Source organism: Pholcus phalangioides, unplaced genomic scaffold, assembly GCF_987345545.1.
Source record: "Pholcus phalangioides strain wild (caught in Gottingen) unplaced genomic scaffold, Ppha-v1.0 ptg000002l_1, whole genome shotgun sequence".
In the NCBI taxonomy this organism is placed as follows: domain Eukaryota; kingdom Metazoa; phylum Arthropoda; class Arachnida; order Araneae; family Pholcidae; genus Pholcus; species Pholcus phalangioides.
The window spans coordinates 4,924,422-4,949,528 of NW_028301595.1; the positions used below are offsets into that span (position 1 = coordinate 4,924,422).

Sequence of the window (25,107 nt, forward strand, 5' to 3'; positions counted from 1 at the left end):
GTGGAAATAGATTCTAAGGTGAATAAGAGTTAATTGAGCTCGAGTGACACTAATTCTGATGTGAAGATTGATGTGAAAATTCAGCTCAGAACATGGCTGTGTTAGGTTAACATGTGCATCCATATCAACAAAAATGTTTTTAGCCAAGGCAGAGAAATCAAGAAAAAAACAAATCTTTTTTGTTAACCATAAAATTTGTAAGCTGCAGTATCACTATATATCACTATAATATTACAATATCACTATATATACCTTATAATAATAATAATTTAATTTTAAAACATAATTTACAAATTACATACAATTACTAGTAAAAGAGATCCCTTTACTTATAATTTTAAACGTATTTTGTATAGTCATGGCACCGACCTGAAAAAAACAGATGATTATAAACAGCAGATTTTCTGATTCCATATTCTTTACACAATAATGCAAATGCCAGTTACACAACATTTGTACTAGGTGTTCTTGATTTTACAAAAGTTCACCTTTCCCACATGTTTCTATTAGCAGCTTATTTCTGCCATATCACTTAACGTTTTTGTCATGTTTGGAAATTCACTTAGATAATAATAGTACACTGGACAAGTACTAAATCTCTAAGGATAACTGTACAGCACCGAGAAATGAAATGATAAAAGATTACCGAAGAGGACATTTCTGGCTAATCACATTCATTAAGACACACACGTACCATCATTGTTTCTACTTTTGCGGAAGACTGAAAACTGCAGTGGGCATCGACAGTACTCGGGGGAAATGTGGTACAGAAAAAAGAAAAAAATAGAATCGCAGATGTATTAGAAAAGCTGGAACAGAGTTCTGGTAAAGAAAAGACATCAAAGTCCTTGGTTGAGGAAAAAATTCTTTTGCAGAAGTGGCTAGATCATGGATTCATCCAGATTATGGGTGCCAGGATTAGAGAGGTTCTACTGTATTATATAATTTCGTGCCACCCAGATACGTTTGCAAGATTCACTTTTCGGATGGGGTGGGAGGCACACACTGGGAAATTAGAGAGGTGGAAAATACAGGGAATCTTTTCCACTGAAATTTTGAGTTGCTGAACTTGAAAAAGTAGAATTTTAATTGAAAGAAATGGAAATATCTTATAAAGATATTTTATTTCAATGTTTTTAAATGGTTTTTTTTTAAATTTATATAAACTTGGGGGAAGGACACACACTTCCTATGCATATGTCTCCTGGTGCCAACCACAGGAAGAATAATAAAATTGCTGGGTTTTCTAATCATAATTATAAAAAATGTGATTAGGGAGGAATGTGTATTTTATTACAAAATAAGGTAGTTTTATTTCACCAGTTGAAACACAGGCACAAAGCATTTTGGGGCTTAGCTAACTTGTTGGCCCACAAAAACAATAATTGATGTAAATTATAATTTGTTTTTTATGTTTGTTTTTATCTCAGCTGTTAAAATTAACCATTCTGATTATGCACAGCGAATTTCAATTCCACAAATATGTAAGGTTTCAGTTTTTGTTGTGTAATGAAAATTAAATTTTTCCCTTTTACATTTTTGAATAAAATATAATTGCACTACAAAATCAGATAATTCTAGAGAAAACAAGCTTATCTTTGTTTTTATTGTTTGATTAAGGCCCCTTTCACACGGAACGGATGCGGACGCGGGTCCGCATACCCTTTCAAACGAGCACTGAAGATGCGGGCGATTCGTCCGCATCTTTAGTTCGAAATTCGTGCATAAAAACTTTTTTCGCAATTTTTGTAATTATTTTTCTCCTTCACCCCTGATTCAGTGCCCATAGGCAGCCTAGAGGCATTCTTTGGTGGTTTTTATCATTGAGCCTAAAGATGCCTCCATTCCGATCCTCACAAGTAGTCGATGGGAGAAAATATCTTAAAATATTTTCAAAAAATTTTGAAAAAAAATCTGTCTTTTCGGAAAAATATGAAAGAAAATTCCAAAAACACATCCAATGTTCGAAAAATCCAATCCAAAAACATCCAAAACATTCGATGTTCCAAAAAAAAAAAAAAAATTCAGCAAATATCAAAGAATTTGCAAGTATGAAAAAAAAGGGGGGGGGGGGACTTTCAAAATGTCTGTGCTTAGAAATATTCACATCACAATTCTGTCTTAGGCTGGGATTACACTATAAAAGTTTTGTAAAAGCTCTTTGATAAAACGTGAAAAATTCCACCATTAAGATCACCGGTTGCATTTGCTTGAATGCAACCGATGCGCCTATTGGTTGAATTTTTCAACTTTTATAAAAGATCTTTTACAAAACCTTATAGTATAATCCCGGCCTCAAGTATGGATTACACTATAAAAATTTTATAATAATTCTTTTAAAAAAGCAACTAATAAATTTATCGGTTGCACTTGCAATTTATTAGTTGCTTTTTTCAAGTTTTATAAAATAACTTTCATAAACCTTTTAGAGTGAAATCCCATCCTTAGATTAGTCTCACTTCTGAAATATAAAATTTCATTTTTTAAGTTTATAGACTGAATATCGAGTAAAATATACTTGTAGGTATTCGAGGGGAACCACCAAAAATATTCAAGTGCTAGGGTCTTCAAACGACTTAATCCGGCCCTGAGTGAACACCGTACGTGGATAACGTTGTTTATGAAAAGTATTTTTTTTAAAGTTTAAAAAAATTAACAGATTAAAAATTTAAAAAATAACAAATATTTAAATTAATATTTCAGATATTCATATTTTTAAATAATTTTAAAAATTTAAAAAGAAAAAAATTATTATTTTTAAATTAAATTTGAAAGTTATTAAAGTATGTAGTCAATTAAATATTCGTAATGAACAGAACGGCTTATAATTTTGGTCCCGTCAGTGGCCGTTGTTGACAGGTTTTATTGTATAAAATTGTGAAATATGGACAAAAGGCAGTTGAAGTTGCTATATCACAATCTCAGAAGGAAACGGAGGGATAGACGTATGTAGGTACATTATATTAATGAGCAGGGACCATCATATGGTGTTTTTAAGGGTATTTATGGCAAATAATTAAAAAAATTCCATGAAAAATCACCTTCAAAAAGTAGCCAAAGATGCGGACGAATTCGCTCCGCATCCGCATCGTCTGAATAGCCCCGAATAAACCTATTGTCGAAACTTCTATGTGCGGATGCGGAGCCCGCACTTAGGTTTTGACACATGCGGACGACGTCCGGACCCGCATGAACATTTCCTAGGTGCGGAGATTTTTCGGCTCGTCTGAACGGCGCAGTATATTCCAATTGTTAAAACTTCTTCCGGACCCGCATCCGCTCCGTGTGAAAGGGCCCTAAGGTGAACAAATTTCACATCAGACAATAAAATTTATAGAATTTTCAATGGAGAGAAAATCAAACTTGCATTATACAAGATGTGCTTAGCGCTGCAGAGCTCACCTCTGTTCGTTTTTATGAACTTAGTGTTTGACTTTCAAGTCTATTAATCATTTCAATTTAATTTTTTTTATCAGCTCTCTAGTCAAAGTAACTTCAGTTCTATCCGAGCCAATTGCTGTGTGTATAGAGGTATGTTATTTTTGTACTTGGGTAAAAAACAGTGAAACAAAAAATTCATGTAATTTAAAAATGCTGGGCGTGTATATGTGCAATGTTGGCAGAAATCTCAATCATGCATCCTTGAACGACTTTAATGTGACCTCTACTATTATACAGAGAACTGGGTCAGTTATTTAATGAAAACCTATATTTATTTAATTAAACCTATATTTTTCCAGTCCTCTCCTATGCCTCTGAAATTTGAGACCCCCCTACACTGCTAGCAATATTGAGAAGCTGGAATCGATACAAAATAAATCTGCCTGCTTTATCTATGACAGTTGCAGACCTGCCAACTCTCCCGATTTAGGCAGGAGACTCCGGATTTTTCATCCTTCCTCCCGCTCTCCGGATTTGTTAAAATTTCTCCGGATTTTGGCAGAAAATTAGATTTTACGCGAGCTTTCACGTTGTCGTGGCGTCAATAATTACCGTCGTCGTTAGGGAAAGCACCCATAGAGGACAGTCATAGTCATTTCCATCGAGCAGTCGTAAAAAAAGTCTCTGTGACCGCATTTAAGCAACTGGCAAAGACGCGACTTTATTTTCGTAGCATGTATCGGCAACCATTAATCAGGGGCATGACCTTGGTTGCCAAAATTCCTGTATAATCGTTATTGTATTCCATTAACAGCCGCGCGGTAAACACGTTTTATCGTCTGCAGCTTTGTAATTTGAATTTTTTTAAATCGTTTCTTCCGATTAAACATCTTCAGAAAGAAAATATAAAACTTTAAGCTATATACAGCTTAATTCTTAAATATAAAGCTTTTAAGAATTCACATACCCAAGATTATTTTATTTTTGAAACATATGACAACCATATTTTTATGGGCATCTTTTTATCAGCCACCTCGTTGGGCATTTTGCCTGTTGTGGCGTTGTATTTGTATTTGTATTTGTATTATCAATCACTGATAGCATCCACAAAAGGAAACACATACTTTATGAACATTATGTAGATGTGATTTCTCTATTCTGCATGGAAAGACTGGCATGGAATTATATTCTTCTCAGGGGCAATGCAGAACCTGCCTTGTGGGGGAGAATGAAACTTTTTCTTAATTTATTAAAAAAAAAAAAAAAATTTCGAAATTTTTTTTATGAACTTTTTTTTTGATCGAGTCTATGAGTGTCGGGGGGGGAGGTGCCCCCCTCGGGAGAATCTCTGGATTTCTGGATTTCAAAAGTTGGCACGTCTGCAGTTGGTTCTCCTATGTTTTTGTCTCTGAACTTAAAGGCGAACCTTCTCCCTCTAAGTACTCACCGTCTTTTTTCTCAATTAACCATGCTTTTTAAAATTCATGGACATTTAAATTTCGATACCACCGGTATTATCTCCAAGCCAACATGTATATCTAGCAGACTTGATCATCCACTTAAGATAAACCCTATCTCTGCTTCCACTGACTGCTTTAAATTTAGCTTCTTTCCGCATACCATTTCTAACAGGAACTCACTCCCCTCCACTGTCGTTGATTCACCCACGCCATTTATATTTTTGAAAAATGTAAAACTTTTTTTCTGTCACCATCAACCGCATTCTCATGTTTAGGCCTCGGCCAACAGTATTGTATAAATAAATAAATAGCAATATAAATAACAAGACAATTTCTAGTGCTTAACATTTATAACCCTTTCAAACCATGTACACACAAACATGGAGGTTGCCTTTTTTTCTTGCTGTAGATATTTTTTAATACCTCAGGGACTTCAACTCTGACTTAAAGGATAATGTGTGTATTATTATTGAAGTCAGAACTGAACTCCCCTGAAATTAAAAAAGAATATTTACAGTGTGAAAAAACAACTCTCACATTTGTGAGTACTGGGTCCGAAAGGGATATGGTTATGAATAAAAAATATTTAAGGACGTAGTTGCCTAGGTTACTGTCAGAGCAACAAACAAATACAATAATAAATGAGTTCATTCTTATTGTGTAAAATGATTACCTTTCTTAATTTCGAAATTGTAGGCAAATGGCAATATGAACTTATGCTTAATTCAAGAGGAGTTATGCAAGTTGGCTGGGCTACTTTAAGCTGCAAGTTCTCGCAAGAAGTAAGTCAAAAATAAGAAATTCTTTAATTCTTCTAGCATAGTCTGTTTCTAAGTAAATTTTTGTAACTAAAACCCATTTGATTTTCAGCTATAATCACAAAGATGTGGCTTGGCAACTTAGTGTTAGTTATACTTCAGGTGAAATATTATAGTATTGCCTTTTTATACTATCACTTAACCACACATACACCTCCTGTACACTTTTTTTTATACTACATCCAAACAAATATATGGTTCTAATTGAATGGGTTTATGCTGCTGTTAGGAATTACCTGGATATATATTATACCATAAATTTCACACTGTAGGTTGCTGAACTCATCACCTTCAACAACAAGAAGTTCAGTTGAGCACATTTGATGAGGCATTTTAATATACTGTTATCTAACTTGCATAGCTCTTGCCATTCATAAGTTATTTCAGGTAGAAAGGATTTTTCTATATGTACCCTGTATATTTATGGTAATAAATTTAGGCAATCCATTTGTTTTAGATTTTTATTCAATATCATATTTGTATGCATATATTGAAAAAATATATTAGATGGATTGTGAAATATACAAATTTTTAAAGCTTCTCTTTTGAAATTGAGCATTTCATCTCAATGTTTTTGTGAAGCAAATTATATTTTTAGTTTTGTCAAATGTTTTCTAAATTTTCATTGTTTATTATTATTTTTGTTATAAAAATATCATTGTCCTTTTTCTTAAAAAATATTATTTTATTAGAAAGGTGTCGGTGACACACAGGACTCATATGCATATGATGGGAATCGTGTGAGAAAATGGAATGTGTCTACTTATAAGTATGGAGAGGTGAGATACATATTCTTTAACAAAGCTTTTGACTGAAAACTATTTTACATTTTACATTTTTTGATGGTATGCAAAAGGAAGAAATAATGTTTTTAATGTAATTGGTTAATTAATAATTCGCAACTATTTTAGAAAAAAATGTTTGTGTTTTTTTTTCTAGTCGTGGTTGATGGGAGATGTGATTGGATGCACTATAGATTTAGATGATGGCGTAGTTGCATTTTACAGGTATTATCATGCTGTATTTTGTACATACTATAATATATATGTTACTGCCAAAGCCAGAAGTTGACCACGTCGTGAAGTGGCCACCCTAATTGACTTTGCTAATGTCTGAAATTTGGGTTTTGCCATCTCTTATGTGTCGATCCCTCTATAATTATCACTAAGATAGCGGTATTCAGATTCCTTTGATCATTAGGGTTTACGGCTAATTATAAATGGCTATAATTATCACAAAAAAATATGGCAATGCGGCGATGACTCCCGAATCGACAGAGACTGTCTAAAGCCCTATGGACATTGGCTGGGTCAACTTCGAGCTTTGGCAGTAACATACATGCTACAAATATTTTGTATTTCTCCTTTCTATTTTCAAAATGTAAAGCTTCTCTCTAGGATAGGGTTGACCAACCTTTTGGGTTTCCTGGGAGAAAATGCAAAAATTAGCTGAGGGAAACATTTTGAAGCCAATTATACCAATCTACGAGGGTCATTTGATAAGTAAGGTAACAAACATTTTACCTTGCTTACGGTAAAATGTTCGTGGTGTTTGTATTTACCCTTTTTTTGGAAAAAAATTCTATTTTATTTTTCAACATAGTCTCCTTCAATCTCTACACATTTTTATTGTCAATGATGTTCAAATATCTCATTCAGATAGATTCATAAGATCCAAGATCTTGATATTAGGTTCGACAGATCTTTTGAAAGTAAAGTTAGAAAAACGTGGGAGAAATCAATTCAATACAATGATATGTAATCAACGCTCATTACAACGATCCCATGTTTTAGCCCCACAACTCCATTACAACGATCCCATGTTTTAGCCCCACAACTCCATTACAACGATCGGTAGGATAAGTCCCAAATGTTTTCATATAACAAATAATCTATAAGCCTATGTTTTTCCTTTTAATATTATGACCTTCCAATGACATCCATTTTTGGCGGGACGATAGAGGTTGTTATAATGAGGGTCGATGAGTCACACACTATACACATTAGTATAAGATTAGTTTAGAGTTGTCTTGGAAAAGTGATGGATAAAACAATAAAGAATGCCTTCCAAAATGTAAAAATGACAAACAAATTAGTGAAAATGAAAAAATTGCTCAATTTATTTCACTTGATGTGTGATGATTCATCTGAATTTGGAAGGTTTCGAATAAACCTCCATTGCACTTTTTTTTGTCTTATTTTGTGTGCATCTAAATTTTAAGTTCAATAGCATTTTTATTTCAAAGAATATGCTTATGAACTGGATCATTTGCTTCTTAAAATTTTGTTTGAATCCTATGTTGCTGCAGATTATAGGAAGACTTCCTCCCCCTAAAAAAATGAAATCCGTAGGCAGAAAATCGGTGTAATTTGATTCTGTATTGCCCTTATCACATCCAGGTCATAAAAGTTAATTTATATAAATAAGTATTTCTTAAATATGAAATTAGAAACCAAAAGAAATCTGTTCCTGTAAAAAATTTAAATAAAATATAACTAGTGGTTTTTGAAGATTAAATTTTGCTTCACTTATACCTTGATTGTTATTTCTGTAGAAATGGCAAGTTCCTTGGAAATGCCTTCGACAGAGTACGCATAGGACCTGGCATGGCATATTTCCCAGCAGTCAGCCTGGCTTATAACGAAAACCTTGTTGCAAATTTTGGTGCCACTCCATTAAGATATCCAGTCAAGGGGTTCTCTCCTCTACAGAAAATGCCAACCAAAGACATCTTAAAGACAGAAAAACTTCTCTCTTTCCTGTCAAACATTCTTCAATTATATCGTACTGTGGTAAAAGTATGAATAATTTGCAATGTTTTTTTTTCCGTTTATTCAATTTTTAGGATGTCATGTGGTGTTAAATGAAGACTGGTTTTTTTAATGTGTTTTAATGACATTTGTGTGCATTATTATTATTATTTTTAATTTTTTTAGGGAGAATATGAATCAGGAAATGCAGTTCTTGTGATGAAAACATGGCCTCCAAAATTTAGGCATGGTACAAAAGGTCAACTCATGTTGTTAGCTGCACCTCTTATGCATCGCCTTGGTCCTTTTTTGGTGAATTTAAATACATTGCTTCCATTAAACTATGTTTTTTATACCCCTGTATCATCTATTTGATATGTCTATGAGATGTGAAGCAGGGGCTGTCGGTCTTTAAATGTTCAATGTATCATCTATTTTTCAGTGATTTCTGCATTTTCTAGATCAAGGGGTGATCAACTTGTTAATATGACAGATATGTAATACTAGCTGAGTGAGGAGATATCAATGTTTCAAGAAAGGAAAATTCATCTCTCTGTCCTCACAGGGACTTAAACCCCGGTCTCTCGTTTGCTCTACCAACTAAACTTGTCTGGCAAACGAGAGACCGGGGTTTGAGTCCCCGTGAGGGCAGAGATGAATTTTCCTTTCCTGAAACATCAATATCTTCCCACTCAGCCAGTATTCCATATCTGTTGTGATACATATTCATTGTTTGTCTGGTTCCTGCATCAAAAATTACTGTTTTTTTCCGTAAATTAATCCATTCAGTTGCATCCATAGTTTGAATTTTACAGACAAAACATTTTTCTACATGGTTATTTCTTTCTTCTGATTTGGCAACCAGCAAGTGCCATAAGGGTTGAATAGATGCTGGAGGCATTGATTCCCGCACTGGTAGACTTCGAGAGAAGTTTTGTTATTGGTATGGAAAGCAAGCCAAAAGCCAGTCGTTGAATAGTATTGACTATCATAGGTATACCCATGATGGTACCAATATAAATTGGACTAGCTTCGCATGGACCTGGCAGATTACCTGTATATATGAATAAATCCGCACACGCACCATTACCTGGTGCTCCTGCATGTCTATGCAATACATGTATTCTTATTACTTGGGTAACCTTTTTGGAATAGAATATCGGTATTTTTGTTCAAAAAATTGTTAGTCGTCTTCAACATGGAATGGCACCAACCTGCCATGTCAAAGTTTAGAGATGAATGCTTACTTGTTTTTGACACAAATAATCATATCTGGGTGTGGGAACTTTTGTTCAATGGCATAATATGAACCCGACCATCCCATATGACACATTTTTGCTCTTTGGAAATATTAGGTTCTGCGTAACCTATATAGTTGGTTGTAATGTCAAGGTGTCATTGTAAGTTGGCATCCACTTCGAAAATATCTTGTCACTGTGAACAGAACTCTAGGATTGGATTGGATTTTGAATTTTTTGGCGCAAGGACCAATTTGGCCAAACTGCGCCAGAACATGACACAAAAATAAGGAAAATGTCCTTTTGTCGTGTCAAAAAACTAAAACATATAAAAAGGAAAACAAACGTAAAACAATGACATGAATTGTAAAACTATAATTTGTTATAAAAACCAATGGCTTTGATGAATTTAAAAATGCGAGATGCATCGCTGTGGTCATTTAAAATGTCATGAAGTGAAAGATGACTTTGACCAAAAGCGGTCGTAAAATGATGACGATGATATGAACAAGTAAAAGCATGAACAATGGTCAATGGACTTTGACAATGTGGGCACTGTGGCTGACTCTCTCGTAATAAAAGATATGATTGTGTGATACGACTGTGTCCTATGCGCAACCGGGCAAGCAGAACTTCCTCCTTTCGGTTAGTTCTGCAGCTCGAACGCCAATGGCCAAGTGTGGGCTTGATGGCATGTAATTTGTTATTAATTTGATTGTTCCAATGGTCCTGCCAGCGGTGATGCATCACTTCCCGGAGGATTGAGAAGTGGTCACTGGCAGGTACCAAAAGGTTATTGTCAATGTTAGTTGTTGTTCGAGCTGCAGTGTCTGCTTTTTCGTTGCCCGGTATTCCTACATGACCTGGTACACAGTAAAATTTTACTGTGGTACCATGATGAATGAGGTAATGCAGTTCATGAAAAATGGAATGAATGAATGGATGAGTGTGAAACGTACACGAACACAGTGCTTGTAATGCGCTGAGAGAGTCACTATAGATAGTGCATCGTCGGTGGCGTTTGCGTCGTATATGACGTAGAGCCTGAAGGATTGCGTACAGTTCTGCCGAATAAATAGAGAATGTGTCAGGAAGTTTGAAAGATGTCTCCTCACAGCAGATGTAGGCACAACCGACATGGCCAGGGCTCTTGGAGCCGTCGGTATATATGGGGAAGTACCTGTTGTACCTACCCCTGTGCCTAAAGAATATCTGTCGATATATGACATCTGCTGTGGTAGCTCTAGGGTATAATGATAATGAAAGAGAGACATCTGGCAGAGACTGCTCCCATGGTGCCAGTTGCCAAGCAACTGGGGCCACACGACTGATGTCTAATTCTAGTTCTTCCACAAGTGCCCTCATACGAAGACCGTAAGATGGAACACATGAAGGGCGAGCAGCAAATAGTCTATGAAATGAGGGATTAAAAGTGACACTATGAAGTGGATGATCTGGAAAAGACTTCATCTTGATAAAATATTTCAAGGAAAGTTGTTGGCGTCTTGATGTCAGTGATGGCTCGTTGCATTCGACATACAGGCTCTCCATTGGAGACGTCCGGAAAGCTCCAGAACAAATCCGCAGGGCGAGATGGTGGACTGGGTCGAGCACACTTAGATAGCTCCGAGGTGCCGACCCGTATACAATGGAGCCGTAGTCGAGCTTCGATCTTATTAAAGCTTTGTATAAGTGGAGGAGCGACTTACGGTCAGCTCCCCACGATGTAGAAGAGATGACCTTCAAGAGGTTCATCGTCTTCATGCAACGAGCTCTTAATTGCGCAATTTGAGGTTTGAAAGTGAGTTTCTTGTCAAATGTGATGCCGAGGAATTTAGTATTTTCTACAATAGGTATTAGATTGTTATTGAGAAACAATTGTGGGTCATCATGTAGGTCTCGACGCCGACAAAAGTGCATAGCAACAGTCTTGTCAGCGGAGAATGAAAAGCCGTTATTATGAGCCCACTTGCTGATCTTTTTGAGAGCGGTTTGTAATTGTCTCTCGGCTGACCTCATATTCACTGATTGGTAAGATATCAACAGATCATCCACGTAGAGTGCGCCAGTGACAGACAACGGGAGTTGGTTCAACACCCCGTTGAGTCTTAAAATAAAAAGTGTTACACTTAAAATGCTACCTTGAGGTACACCTTGTTCTTGAATTTGGGGAGCTGATAACGTGCTTCCGATCCGTACCTGAAAGATGCGGCGAGCAAGAAAGTTCTTAATGAAAATGGGCAAGTTGCCCCGCAAGCCGCTATTATAGAGGTCGGAAAGAATTCCGTGCCTCCAAGTACGGTCGTAGGCCTTTTCTATGTCGAAAAATATGGCTAGCATATGCTCCCTCTTCACAAATGCTTGTCTTATTGATGTCTCAAGGCGTAACAAATTGCATGTTGTGGACCTGAACCGTCTAAAGCCGCTTTGATGTTTCGATAAAATATTGTTAACCTCAAGGTAGTGCATAAGGCGATAGTTGACCATGCGTTCCATGAGCTTACATAGACAACTGGTCAAAGCAATAGGTCGGTAACTGTTAGGTTGCTGAGGATTTTTGCCAGGCTTCGGGAATGCAAGAACAATGGCTGCTCGCCAGGTGTCAGGAAATGAATGGCTGAACCAGATCCGATTGAATAAAATAAGTAAATGTGACAGTGATTCTGGTGAGAGATGCCGAATCATGGAATAATGAATGGCATCGGGCCCTACAGCTGAGTCAGGACTTCGCTGCAAGGCCATCGTCAGTTCATGAAGGGTGAACAATGAATTGTACCCCTCCGGTGTAAAAGGCCGGAAGGTGTACGATGTACGTTCGGCTGATGATTTAATGGGATGAAACGATGGGGGATAATTCGCATCGCTGGAAACGGCGGCGAAATGGGCGGCGATGGTGTCCGCAATATCCCTCACATCGCTGATGATAGTGCCATTGGTATTTAAAATGGTAAGTGGATGAGACTGATAATGACCATTGATTTTTCGGATCCGGTCCCAAATGACTTTAGATGAAGTAGATGAATTGATTCCCGTGGTAAACTTTTGCCAGGACTCGCGTTGAGCCTGGCGCCTGGTTCTTCTCGCTATCGCCTTTGCTTTTAAAAATGCCAACTTGTTGTCATGGGTAGGATACCGCCGGAACCTACTCCATGCTTTCTTTTGTGCTTTAATAGTAAGATTACATTCGTGGTTCCACCAAGGTTTAGGAAATTTAGGAAGTTTCGAGGAGACTTTGGGTATTGATTCATTTGCTGCAGAGATGACACAACTGGTCACAAGGTCGACGTCGGGTTGCGAAACCATATCCTCCGTGATTTCTGCCTTGACCGTGAAGTCTGCCCATCGGGCGGCCACAGAACAGAACTCTAAACATACAGTAGCCACGAAAAAAGCAACTTGCTCAATGGACTGGCGGAAAAAGATGGAGGAAAAATGCCTATAACAAACTTTAAGAGCAATACATGTGCTCAAAAAGGCAGTGTGATGAGAGCATTGCCAATAATTTTTGTCACTAGAAATAATGAATATAAATTCTGGTAATCAGGTCTGCTGTTGAAAATAATAGCTTAAATAATCATAAGAAAATCAATTAAATGCACTGTAATTCTACCTAGTTGCAGGCGGCAGAAAATCACCTCACGGGCCAGCTGTTGGCCACCCCTGTTCTAGATTGTTAAAATTTGTGTTTCTTTGATGGAGAAACTAAAGCTTTTAAATACATGTAGCAATATCATCTTTTTTTTTGTTTTTGAATTTTTTCTCATTTTCTTTTTGCTTTGTTTATTTTTCTCATTTAGTCATCTGCTTTTGTAACAGAAGCTTGCCTGTTACCTTTTCTTTTCAACTTGTGTGAACCCGAAGATACAAGATCAAACAGTGACTCTGCCATCATCTATTTGCTGGACTTGATGTGGGCCCTTATGGAAGTATGTTGTAATTTTACTATCATAAGTTTTATATTTTTTTCTAACTTATTCTGGTGAAGTTGAATTAGATTCACTATTATAATGTGTTTATGAAATGGAAATCTATTTATAAAAAGCTTCAATAAGAACCCCTTTATTTTACTGTCACCTCTCTTTTATAGACACATTTTTTGTCCCACCGATGTTCACAAAAAGCAGTTCACACTGTATTTTGGTTTTATTTATTTTCCCTAGTGAAATTCATAGTGCAAGATGTATCATATGCATCATTCATTTATTTATTTTTCTTCCAGCCACATGAACTTCAACAGTGCCTTGAATACTTAGTATTAGCTCTACTGACTGGGTATCGCTTTTCACCAGCAACTTTGGACTTTCAAGAACAGAAGCGTTACTTGTTGTTGACATTGAATGTTCTTCTACATACAACAACTCGCCATTATCTTCTGAAAAACTTTTTATATCCTTTATGGGCTTTTTTACTTATAACAATAGTTTTTAATAGCATTGCGAGAGAATTATTTATGCTGGCAAGTTTTTATTAAAATCATTCTGATGGCTGGCTATTGTTAGCTGTACAATTAGTTGCAAGTTTAGCTCTCTATAGGTGGTTTTTTACTCATTAATAGAGCCCGGATTATATGCACTAAAAAAATGGCCAAATATGCTCTAAAAATATGCAAATATACACTTAAAACTGTCAAAATATGCACTTAAAACTGTCAAAATATGCAATAAAAATGCCAGAATATGCAATTAAAAAGCCAGAATATGCAATTAAAAATTCCAAAATATGCAATGAAAACCGCAAAAAATTCGGAAAAAACGCAAAATGTGCATGAAAAGCATATCAGGAAAATTTTAAAAAAATTTCCAAGATATGTATCAAAACTGAGAAAATACGCATTAAAAATCATACAAGAAAAGACATTTCTTTGCTGTAGCTTCTCAGTAACGAAATACCAGTGACAAAACAATTTCGAGAATTTTTCTGAAAAAATTTAACACTTTTTGACATATCTCTAGGAATAGTCTTAAACGGGAATTAGGCCAGTATTACACTATAAAAGTTTGGTAAAGGTCCTTTTATAAAACTTGAAAAATGCAGCCAATAAAGTCACCGATTGCATTTTCTAGAATGTAACCAATAACCTTATTGGTTAGATTTTTCAAGTTTTATAAAAGGGATTTTATCAAACTTTTACAGTGTAATACCGGCCTGACACTATAAAAATTTTATAAAAGTACTTTTATAAAACTTGAAAATACAACCAATAAACGCATTGGTTACAAGTTTTGTAAAATGGTTGATATTTGGAAAATGCAGTACTATATACAAACATCTCTATATAATTTCACTAAATCCCAGCTGCGGAAAAAATAAAAATTCTATGAAAATATTCTGAGAAATATTTGTTTGAAAAATTAAAAAAAAAAGTGATCAAGCTTAAATAAACCCTCAAAATATGCACTTATTCTTAAAATTCTTTGACTTTATGCGTTTATATGCCTTAATGCTAAAAAAGGCCAAAATATGCAAATGCATATAATCCAGGCTCTACTCATTAATGTTTTAATTTTTTGACTAAATTTAATTTTCATTAATCTTGACTTTTTATCAGTTGCAGCAATTTGGCTAATCAGATAGAAAGAGTTGTATCCAAATGAGAGAGAAAACCTTAGTCAAATGATGCATCTTAAAATTCAGATTTCAAAGCAACTTATATCAAGTTGAAGATCGAAAGGTGAAATCAAAATGTGAATCATGTACAGATAAAAATTGTTTAGTATAAAATGTAAATTATAGTACAAAAAATATTTTAATTCTCAAGAATTCACTGAGATTTTTTTGCTGCCCACAGTTCAAAAGCATTTCCAAAATTAAATTGTTGCCTGCTGGAACCATTAACAGAAACAGAAATACTGTTATTTGGTCATTCGAGTATTACGTCAGCATCAAAAGGGAAAAGGGATTTCAGATTTGCTGACTTTTGATGGCAACAGATAAGGGTGGGGGGGAGGAGGTTTGGGTGATAATTGTCATCAACTGCCCTTTTTTAAAATGGGAAGACATCTGTGAGACAGACTTAATGACATCTTTAATTTGGGAATTTTTGTGTGTATTTAGGTCCATTTACATGTTAAATGAAAAAGACCTTCTTAAAACCAGGTTCAAGAATTTTTGCTAAAACCCATTTACATGGGCCGACGTTTCAACCACACTTTACTGAAGTTGTGTGAGGTTCTTGCAGTATAGTCAAGACCAAACACACCTGCAATGATTCCATCAAATGCATAGATAGCTACATAAGAAGGACTTACCCCAAATTACTCAAATGGTTGTTTTTAAGCAACTATCTTGACATTGACATTTCTGAATTTAAAGAGAGGATGAAGACGAGAGCTCAATGCTCTGTAATCTGCACCAGTTGGCAATGGCAATCTATACCACTCCACAGGGTTCATACAGGTCAGGGAAAACCTGAAAAAGTCAGGGAAATTTTTTTTACTCAAAAAAGTCAGGGAAAACAGGGAAAATGACCCATTTTTGTTTTAAAACCTGGAAATTTCAGACAACGACCTGGAAAATCGTCACGATTGTTGTTTGGTCGGAAAAAAAATCGATAAAAAAAAATAATAAAGAGGGGGAAAAAATTCCGTCCGGATAAAAAAGGGAATTCCAAGTCGTGGTAAATGTGAAGCTAAGGGGGGTAGTTGGGAATCTAAGCAATAGGGAGCTGTTCCAAACCCACTTGCACAGGATTAGAACATGGGCAAATGCATGGAGCATAAAGTTTAGCGTTGACAAGTGCATCACTGATTTTGGTTCGAACAACCCATGTTTCTCTTATAAGTTAAATGGTGTCACTATCCCAGATGTAACTAGGGTGACCGATTTGGGAATTCGCATTGATGAGCAGCTTAGGTTTTCTGAACATTTTTCAGCGGTGGTAAAAAATTGAATAGAATGCTTGTTTTATTTTCAAAAGGTGGCTTCGTGTTCTCCTAATCATTCTTCTGCTAAACCCCCCTAAAGTCATTCTTCCACTTTTCTGAGACTTAGTTTGTCCTGGACTGGCACATGCAGCTTGAGTTATGAAGAGAGAGACTTTATTTTTTGAATATGTTTACATTGAATGAATGCAGGTGTCTGGGAGATATGATTGAAGTGTTCAAAATTTTCAACGTTACGGATAGGATGGACTAGGATTTATTAATTCACCATCAATCAACTGCTTTTACAAGGGGACACTAGTATCGTTTTGTAAGGGACAGTTCTAGGTTATGGTGTCGCAAGGAATTTTTCTCTAGTAGGGTTGTTAATAAATGGAATAGCTTACCCCCGGAGGTAGTAAATTGTAATACAAAAAGAAATACAATAAACATGTTGGAGTAAATGAAGGAGCTATCCATACTTAGAATAAGACAACCATAAATATATTTTACAGGTATTGTATAATATTTTATCATGTATATATATTGTTTATAATTTCTGTGATTGCATTTGTAATTGGGTTGCTGATTTTAGTAATATATGACATCCATGCTTGTTATGGGCATCTTTTTCTCAGCCACCTCGTTGGCTTTTTTGCCTGTTGTGGCCTTGTATTTGTATTTTCTTTTGACATTGTAATTTTTTTGAATTTTTTTTTTCATCAAAAATAAGTTTTTGATATTCTTTGAGGGACATGAGCCCCATCCCTATTCCCCCTACATATGCCTCCGATTCCAATGTGCAGTTGGGGGGTGGTTTGGTTACTTTTGCTGACAAGGGGGACGGAGAGCAAAATGTCATGCCTATAAATCTGTTGACGTAATACTTGAATGGCCCCTTTTTGTATTTTTTTACATCCATTCTGTTCCGCAATGGTGTCTTAATCAGGAAAGGACAATTGTGGAGTAAAGAGTTGAAACAGTCCGGGCCGCTTGCACTTGAAAAATGTCTAGAACCAGCCCTGCAAACAATAGGTGGTTTTTTGTGTGTAGGCTGTTGGGGGTTGCCCAACTAGTTGCAGTTCCAGATGAGATTGATCACCCCCATCAAAGCTTCCCCCTCCTCACCGTCCCCTTGAACTGTACCGAAAGTGGCTGAACATTGTTCGTAATAAGCTAACAAAAATTTCACTTCTAGATTTTTGCACATGTGTCAAATGGCCAATTCAACCATCAAGAGGTTGAATGGACACTCACAATTTGGCAAATTCAATCATTTATTCATTAGCCAAATGAAATATTTTGTCTCTTTTTAGCACAATGGTGATCGGCAGCGTGAACCCTGATGTTACCAACTGTTGTCGAAATCATTAAATATGGCTTAAAAATAACCCTTGGCAAAAGAACAACGGTGCTGCAGCTAATGTTAAGTGATTAAAAGTGTACTTTGTGAAAAAAAAAAAATTCAACACATGGCAAATATATGAAGATATTTTATAGCCATGTTCATAATAACATACAGTAGAACCTTGATTGCTTGTGCTAATGTGGGGGGGGGAGTGAACACGGATTATCAAAAAACACAGTTAAACCACCAGGATTTAAAAAAAAATGATTTAAAATATAAAAAATTGAAAAAAAGAAATATTTATGTATTTTACCTGTTTAAAATGACTATCTATAAATGACTATGTCTATATTATACGTGGGAAAGAATCTGGAAAAAATTACACTTACTGAAGGATAGCCACATTATTAATATACTTAATATACTGGGTTTCATTGATTGCAGAAATGCAGTAGAACCTAGAATATTCAGGCTAATGTTACAGGAAGGTGATCACTGATAAAAAACATGGTTATCCTTTTCCTGTCAGCCATTCTGCAGTTATATAATTTACTACACGATAATGACACAAACAAGGAATAGCACTGGTCCAGCTGATGAGCCATGCAGTCATGTGACTGCATCCAAAGTTACACCATCCATGTGCTTTATCTTTCAGCTGCAAAAAAAAAAAAAAATTTTGAGCAACTTTCCAGCATTTACTGTAATTAGCTGTAAATCTTCAAGTGCTGATCACTGCTGGACAATGTCCGGGTGCATATGGGGAGGGGGCCTGCTGTTTCAATGCATCTGAATGGGAGTTAGACCTGAGAATACAGGGGGGGGGGTCTGTGAAAGAATGAAAAAATCCAGTTCTAAGAAATGGAAGTGTTTTTTTCATCACAAACCTCAAAATCTTCATAACCAATGAAAAAAAAAAACCAACAACAACACAGATAGGCAAGAACAAAATTGAAATTTTCGTAATACGGATAATCAAGTTTCTACATGCAATCAAGAATTCTAATTTTTTCCTTCAGAGAATGGGCACATTTTCTTGGTCTCATTAGTAGCCGTTGTTGGGGGGTTCCCTGTGTATTTATCATACCTGCAAAAATTTTCTACTTCATTGTTCATTTTATTCCTCTTATCAATTCTTTGAGTTAATTTTTATTTCTTGAAGTTTAAAAAAATTTATGCCAAAGAATAATGCTATTACTTTGTATTTCTTAATTTAGTAATGAACCTAAAGTGATGTAAATGCTTTAATTTTTGGTACCTGAAATATGCCCTTAACATTTCACAAATTTGACAAAATTAAATTTCCTATTTTGTTGGAAGTGAAACCACTAGATGAAGAGGTTTTACGAAAAGTCATACCAGATGTTTGGATCGACATGGGCCAAGAGGTAGTTTATTATTATGTAACTAACATTTTTGTCTGCATTATTTCCATCAGTTCTGTAACTATGATTTTTGCCGCCCCTCTCCCCACCAATTTAAAATTTGATAATTTTATAATGGTGTTCTGCGATTCCACTTAAAATTTGCTGCCTGGGGCAGTTGCCCTCCACCCCCCCCCCTTTAGTTCCAGCCCTGTTCCCATGATTTATGTTTATCAAATATAACTCATAACATCTTTAATAAAATAATTTGATACACATGAAACAGTTTTCTAATAGCAATAGATTCACATCCAATTTTTTTTAAATATTAGAATGTATGGAAATGATTAATTTCCATGATCATAAAATGTATTTTTAAATCATTGTATTAGATGACAGAAGCTGAATTGAGAAGAAAAACTGAGTTTGAAAATGCTTGCGTAAAATTGAAGTTAGTAGTGAAAGGTCTGTAGTTACTCTTGACATAAATTTATTATCAACAGACTTTGGTTGTGTTTTTTTTTATTTCTAGATATTTGTTCTGATAAATAGTACTTATATTCAGAGATTTTGAAATTAGTTTTTTACACAGCTTTAAAAATTTTCCTGACAATAGCGAGTTAACCTGACCTAGTTTATTTGGAAGAATAAAAACAATTGAACTTGCTGATTGTACACATTTCAAGTTCTTATTTCTTTATATATTTGACTGTAGACTCATTGATGCTATAATAATGGGAAACCGCAGCAATTAAGCTAACTTTTGTCAATATTTTGAATTTTCCTTGCATGTTTTTCACTCATAGAAACATTTAAACAGCAGTTTTGTATAAATATTTTCAGAAACACCAGAAAAACCTGTAAGAGGGATTTTTTAAACATTTACTTAACACATACAACTTATATTTTGCTCCAATATGAGAATTAGTACCTGAGCAGTGTTTAAAAAAAATGGGAAAGAGACCATGAATACCAAAACTGTCAATATGAAATCTGCGAACACTAAGGGTAGACTGTACTTATATTACATTGACATTCCAAGCAGTATAGACAATCAGTGTATGTTATTTTCAACAGGAGTTTTTATATTGGAATGCTGTATCTAAAACAATCATGTCTCAAAAACATGCTAATTCTTATAGCATACTTTTATTAGTAAATGTAGTGAACGCTCGTTAGAATATTCAACCATTATTGTGATGGTTCATTATAATGACTAGTACAATAAGTTCCAAATGCTTTCTAATTCCTCCCATGTTGTTTTTATCCAATACAGTCAAATCCCGTTTTAACGAATACCGTTATAGCAAAAATCTTGTTTTAATGAACACTTTTCTAATCCCTCAGATAAGTTTACTTAGGAACAATGCAAAAACCTGGAATTCCTTTATGAAGAAATTTTGTTATGAAGACCTGATTTCTCCGGTCTCTGAGTTCGTTATAGCAGGATTTTACTGCATAACTACCTACAAAAACTCTCCAATTTAATATATTGTCCAAGCTCAGATTGGACATTTGATATTGGAAAATTCTGTACATAAGTGTGTGTATGCAACTAATTATTACAATTTCATTATTTTCTGACTTGACTTTTTATTGTCATTTCTTACATAAAAACAAAATGAATGATGCAGTTTTTATTCAGTCTAAGTATAAAATTCTCTTAAGAAGTTAATTTTCTTGAAACTTTCAATATATTGACCTTCCATTATAACGTTCATTTTCAATGGGATGAAATGAAGGGGGTTGCTATAACGAGCATTGAATGTGTAAAGTTTTGAGATATATTTTCTGTGAACTTTTATGAATTTATTTTAATAAAATTTTGAATAAATAAATAACCACAATGATTTCTTTTGCCTCTGCACAGAAGTAGAACTTTTACAGCTTGAGATATTGATACAGTTATTCAATGACAGAGATTTAAAACAGGTACGTCCACTTTTTTCCTCCTTCATATTTATTAGTTTATTATCAATAATTGGAAAACAGATGTATGAAGGTAGTGAAACTGAATCAAAAGAGAAAAAAGCTGAGACACTGCTGTCAAATAATAACACTGCTCAATGTTAATTTTGTTCTTAAAGATATTTCAGTGATTTTAAAGTAATTTTGGGTGTTGTTCTGGCATTGGTTTTCTTAGATAGGCTCTAGTTTTTGAGAAAAAGGAAAAACTAAATTTCAATGGTGATACTATAAACAGCATAGAAATGATATTGAAACTGTGGGAGATGTAAATCAATAATAAACCTAATATTAGTAAATAAAGACCACTTATGTCTGATCATTGTATAATACCATGATCAGACATAAGAGATATAAATATAATAATATATTGAATCAAATAGGAAAATAGATAAAAAACTTAAAGTACAAACATGATGCAGAAATTAGTGGCTGTGCAAACTATATTGAAATGTTGGGAGTGTGCATATTATCTTAAAAGAGTCAATTCTGTAGAACCAACGCCAATTTCAAAATCAGCAGTCGAAATGTAAACATACTATACTTATTATAAATATAATATACCTTGAAACCGTTAAAATATCCTTGAGAACATGAAAAAAAATTTTTTTTGCATGTGCAGTGTAATCAATGAAATATTTTTGTCTTAAGAATATTAGTTTTTATCCAACATATCTCCTACTCAAAAAGTTCATCAAGAGTTATTTGTAAATCTTAAAATGTTAAACATTTCTTGTAGGGGAAGTTTGTGAAATGTTAATTAAAAATTTAAAGTTGAAAGGGGAAAATAATTGCTCATAAATGTCCTCAATCACAGTGAAACAACTGAAGAGCAAAATATGGAGATGTCAGAATTTTTTGCTTTGTTGCATTACCTTGTATATTTTTCTAAATTTTCAATTTTGTTCAAGATAGGCCTAATACAGAGTAGCCTTCAAAAATTTGTTTGTTTCTTGGATTTATAGTTTAATTCATTTGTTTTTTTTTATATCTACTTTAATATTTATTGCTCAACATTTCTTATTCAAGTGTCGTAGGTAGTACCAAACTTTCAGTTGCATTGTTGAATCAAATGTCGAATAGAGAATCATATTCTTGATTGAACAGAAAAACTATTTGTGCATGTATCCCACTTCATTCATAATGTAAATTTTTTTATCTACTAATGCATTGAGTACAGAAAATAGGTTACTTATCTAAATTAGTAGAATAAAAAGCTGTATAAGACATTTTTTTATGATAATTTTATTTATCTTCATCTTTCAGGGTCAGACAAGTCAGAGTATATTTCTGTCTAAGTTCAGAGATTTTCTCAAAGAAAACTCTGGTGGAACTAGAGTAAGTATCTAATTTTTCTATCTGGAATACAGAAACATCTGTGTGTATGTTTTTATAACATTTAATAATATTTAGTATCGTAAAAGAAAAGAAATGAGAGAGTGGGGCTGTGCTTATAAAAGTGTCTTTCCTTTTTTTGATTTTTGTTCATAGTTCTGAAGATTTATTGATTCACCCCCCCCCCCATAAAATTAGATTAGTGAATAAATTCCAGAAATGAATTGTTTTTTTTTTTTTTTTTTTTTTTTTACAAACTCTTCTCTTTTTTTTTTTTCATGCATGAGAACGTCCTGGGATGTTGCATAATTTTTTTAACATTATGTTCAAAACCACAGCACATTAATCATAATTTACTTGGGTTTTTTTTTATTAACTAGCAAGGTATTGCATCATTTTCAGACATTCTTACAGTAAGTATTCTTGTTTGATTGTAATGTAAGCTAGGGCCATATTTGTTTTGATCTAGCCCAATACGTTCCAATGTTGGTTCCATGGGCAAGTAGTATGGCCACTCCACCATTGGCAATGGTCATCAAATGTTGGAAGCTAGAAGGTATTGAAAGGCTGGTTGAAGAAATCGACCAGGATCCCTTCAAGCCTTCATCTTAACTATGCAAAGATTGCTCAGATAAATCAAAACACTATATATACAGCAAATAGGAGTAGAGGAAAAAAAATTTCATGTAAATTAAAAGATTAAATCTTCCTAATTGAATGTTTGTGGCATATCCTTCATTATTTAAAGGATCTTTATCATCATCATCATTCGTCTTTCTGAATCAGTTAGCAACGGGAAAAATTTGTTCACTAATTCTAGCTATGTGTTGATGCTACTCAAATTGAGGAAACAGATAAATAACTGAATTTCACATGTGGTGAACAATTAAAATTTTTTGACATAACACACACACATGCACAAAGAAGCAAAACCACAGTGAGAATGCCATTGTTTGGGTTCACACCAGTTAGACACAACTAGGAAGATTCTTTAGACAAGTTTAGTCATTGTTGTTCACATCAATTTGTATGGCACAACGCACACTTGTTAGTCATTTAAAAGTTCCATCATACAAATCAACATGAACAAAAATGGCTAAGCTTGTCTAAAGCTGCTTGTTTAGTTGTGTCTAACTGGTGTACGCCCAGCCTGAATTACTTAATACTGATCACACCATTAGGACTACATGAAAATAGTAAAAAAATAAAATTTATTTTGTGGATGTAAGCTTTTTTTTCTCAGCCACCTCTCATTAGGCATTTTGCCTGTTATGGCCTTGTATTTGTATTATGTACTAGTTATGATTTAGGTAACGTGACACTGCTCGTAAGTTCATCTCTTCAGTTTATGCAAATAATATTCTAACCTCTTAGGTTCCCTCAGTTCATCTCTGCCCATTGCCTGTAGCATTGGCTTTTTACCATAGGCTTATAGCTCTGTTGAAGTTCTATAGTTCATCTCATGGCCATGATATAAATAGTGAGTTCATCCTTTTATTATTCATTTTCAATTTGATTTTCATCTCATTTTTGAGATATTTTATTGGTATTAAGTTTTGGTGCAATAGCCTTTGTTGTAGTTAGAGAATTTTTTTGCATACATATGATATCCTGACTTATAACAGTAATTCATTCCCTGACTAACAATATAAGTCAAGGTGAATGTTAATAATAATGCCCTCCCTCTTCAGGAGGGAAAGGGAGGCAAATGTGCAGATTTATTATTTTTATCATTTCTTTATTTTTTATTCATTTGTCTTTTTGATGATACTCTCCCTGGGAAAAATTTCCATTTTAAAAACATGCCGTCAAAAACCTTGACTTGTTCAAAGTATGAGTAATTAAAAAAATGATTTTTGGAACAAGGCAAAATATAAATGCATGTTGATTTAAGTCAAGGGGACTTGTGTTCAGTTATTACAGTATACAAGTTATGAACCAAAAAATGTAGCAATTTAATCAGTATTCTTTTTGGCTCTTTGCGGAATTAGAGACTTCTCTCTGTCACACATTGTAATAACATATTATATCTAGCAAAAATACCCAGCGCTGCTCGGGTTCCCCTCATATACTTGGAGTATTGAAGAGTAACAAACCATTGAAAAAAATAAACATGTCTGAAATGCATTGTTTGGGAACCACTGTAACGAAAGTAAAAATTCCAGAAAGAATTTGTAGACATTTTTGACTGTTTCATGCATTTGCTCTGACAAACTTTTAAATTAGCCTATACTTCAAATCAAGTCCTGTATGGTATATACAGTTGAATCCTGTTATAATGAACTCCAAGAGACTGGAGAAATCACTTTGTAATAACAAAATTTGGTTATAAAGGAATTCTAGATTTTTACATTGCTACTATGTAAACTTATCTGGGGGGGGGGGGGGGGACTGGAAAAGTTTTCATTAAAATAAGATTTTTTTTCGCTATAATGGTATTTGTTAAAATGAGAATCAACTGTGTTTGTATACAAAATTTGGCAAAGATCTGTCTAAAACTATAGATTTATATGGAGAACATACACAGATATACCAAAAATCAATTTCATATGTAGGTCTATAGATTTAAAAAATCTACATTGTCTTCC

At 34.4% G+C, this 25,107-nt stretch overlaps 1 protein-coding gene across 3 annotated transcripts in view; it reads left to right on the forward strand.

Moving 5' to 3' along the window:
- Positions 1-25,107, forward strand: part of LOC149089118 (E3 ubiquitin-protein ligase RNF123-like) — a 70,461-nt gene that overhangs the window by 9,346 nt on the left and 36,008 nt on the right. For all 3 annotated transcript variants that reach the window (XM_089237264.1, XM_089237265.1, XM_089237266.1), the window contains 13 exons: positions 3,477-3,531; positions 5,538-5,623; positions 6,352-6,438; positions 6,599-6,666; positions 8,214-8,457; positions 8,596-8,721; positions 13,445-13,573; positions 13,867-14,033; positions 19,141-19,243; positions 19,612-19,684; positions 21,090-21,151; positions 22,451-22,522; positions 23,894-23,999. In XM_089237264.1, coding sequence (XP_089093390.1) covers positions 3,477-3,531; positions 5,538-5,623; positions 6,352-6,438; positions 6,599-6,666; positions 8,214-8,457; positions 8,596-8,721; positions 13,445-13,573; positions 13,867-14,033; positions 19,141-19,243; positions 19,612-19,684; positions 21,090-21,151; positions 22,451-22,522; positions 23,894-23,999 — 1,378 coding nt within the window. The remainder of the gene's footprint in view (positions 1-3,476; positions 3,532-5,537; positions 5,624-6,351; positions 6,439-6,598; positions 6,667-8,213; positions 8,458-8,595; positions 8,722-13,444; positions 13,574-13,866; positions 14,034-19,140; positions 19,244-19,611; positions 19,685-21,089; positions 21,152-22,450; positions 22,523-23,893; positions 24,000-25,107) is intronic.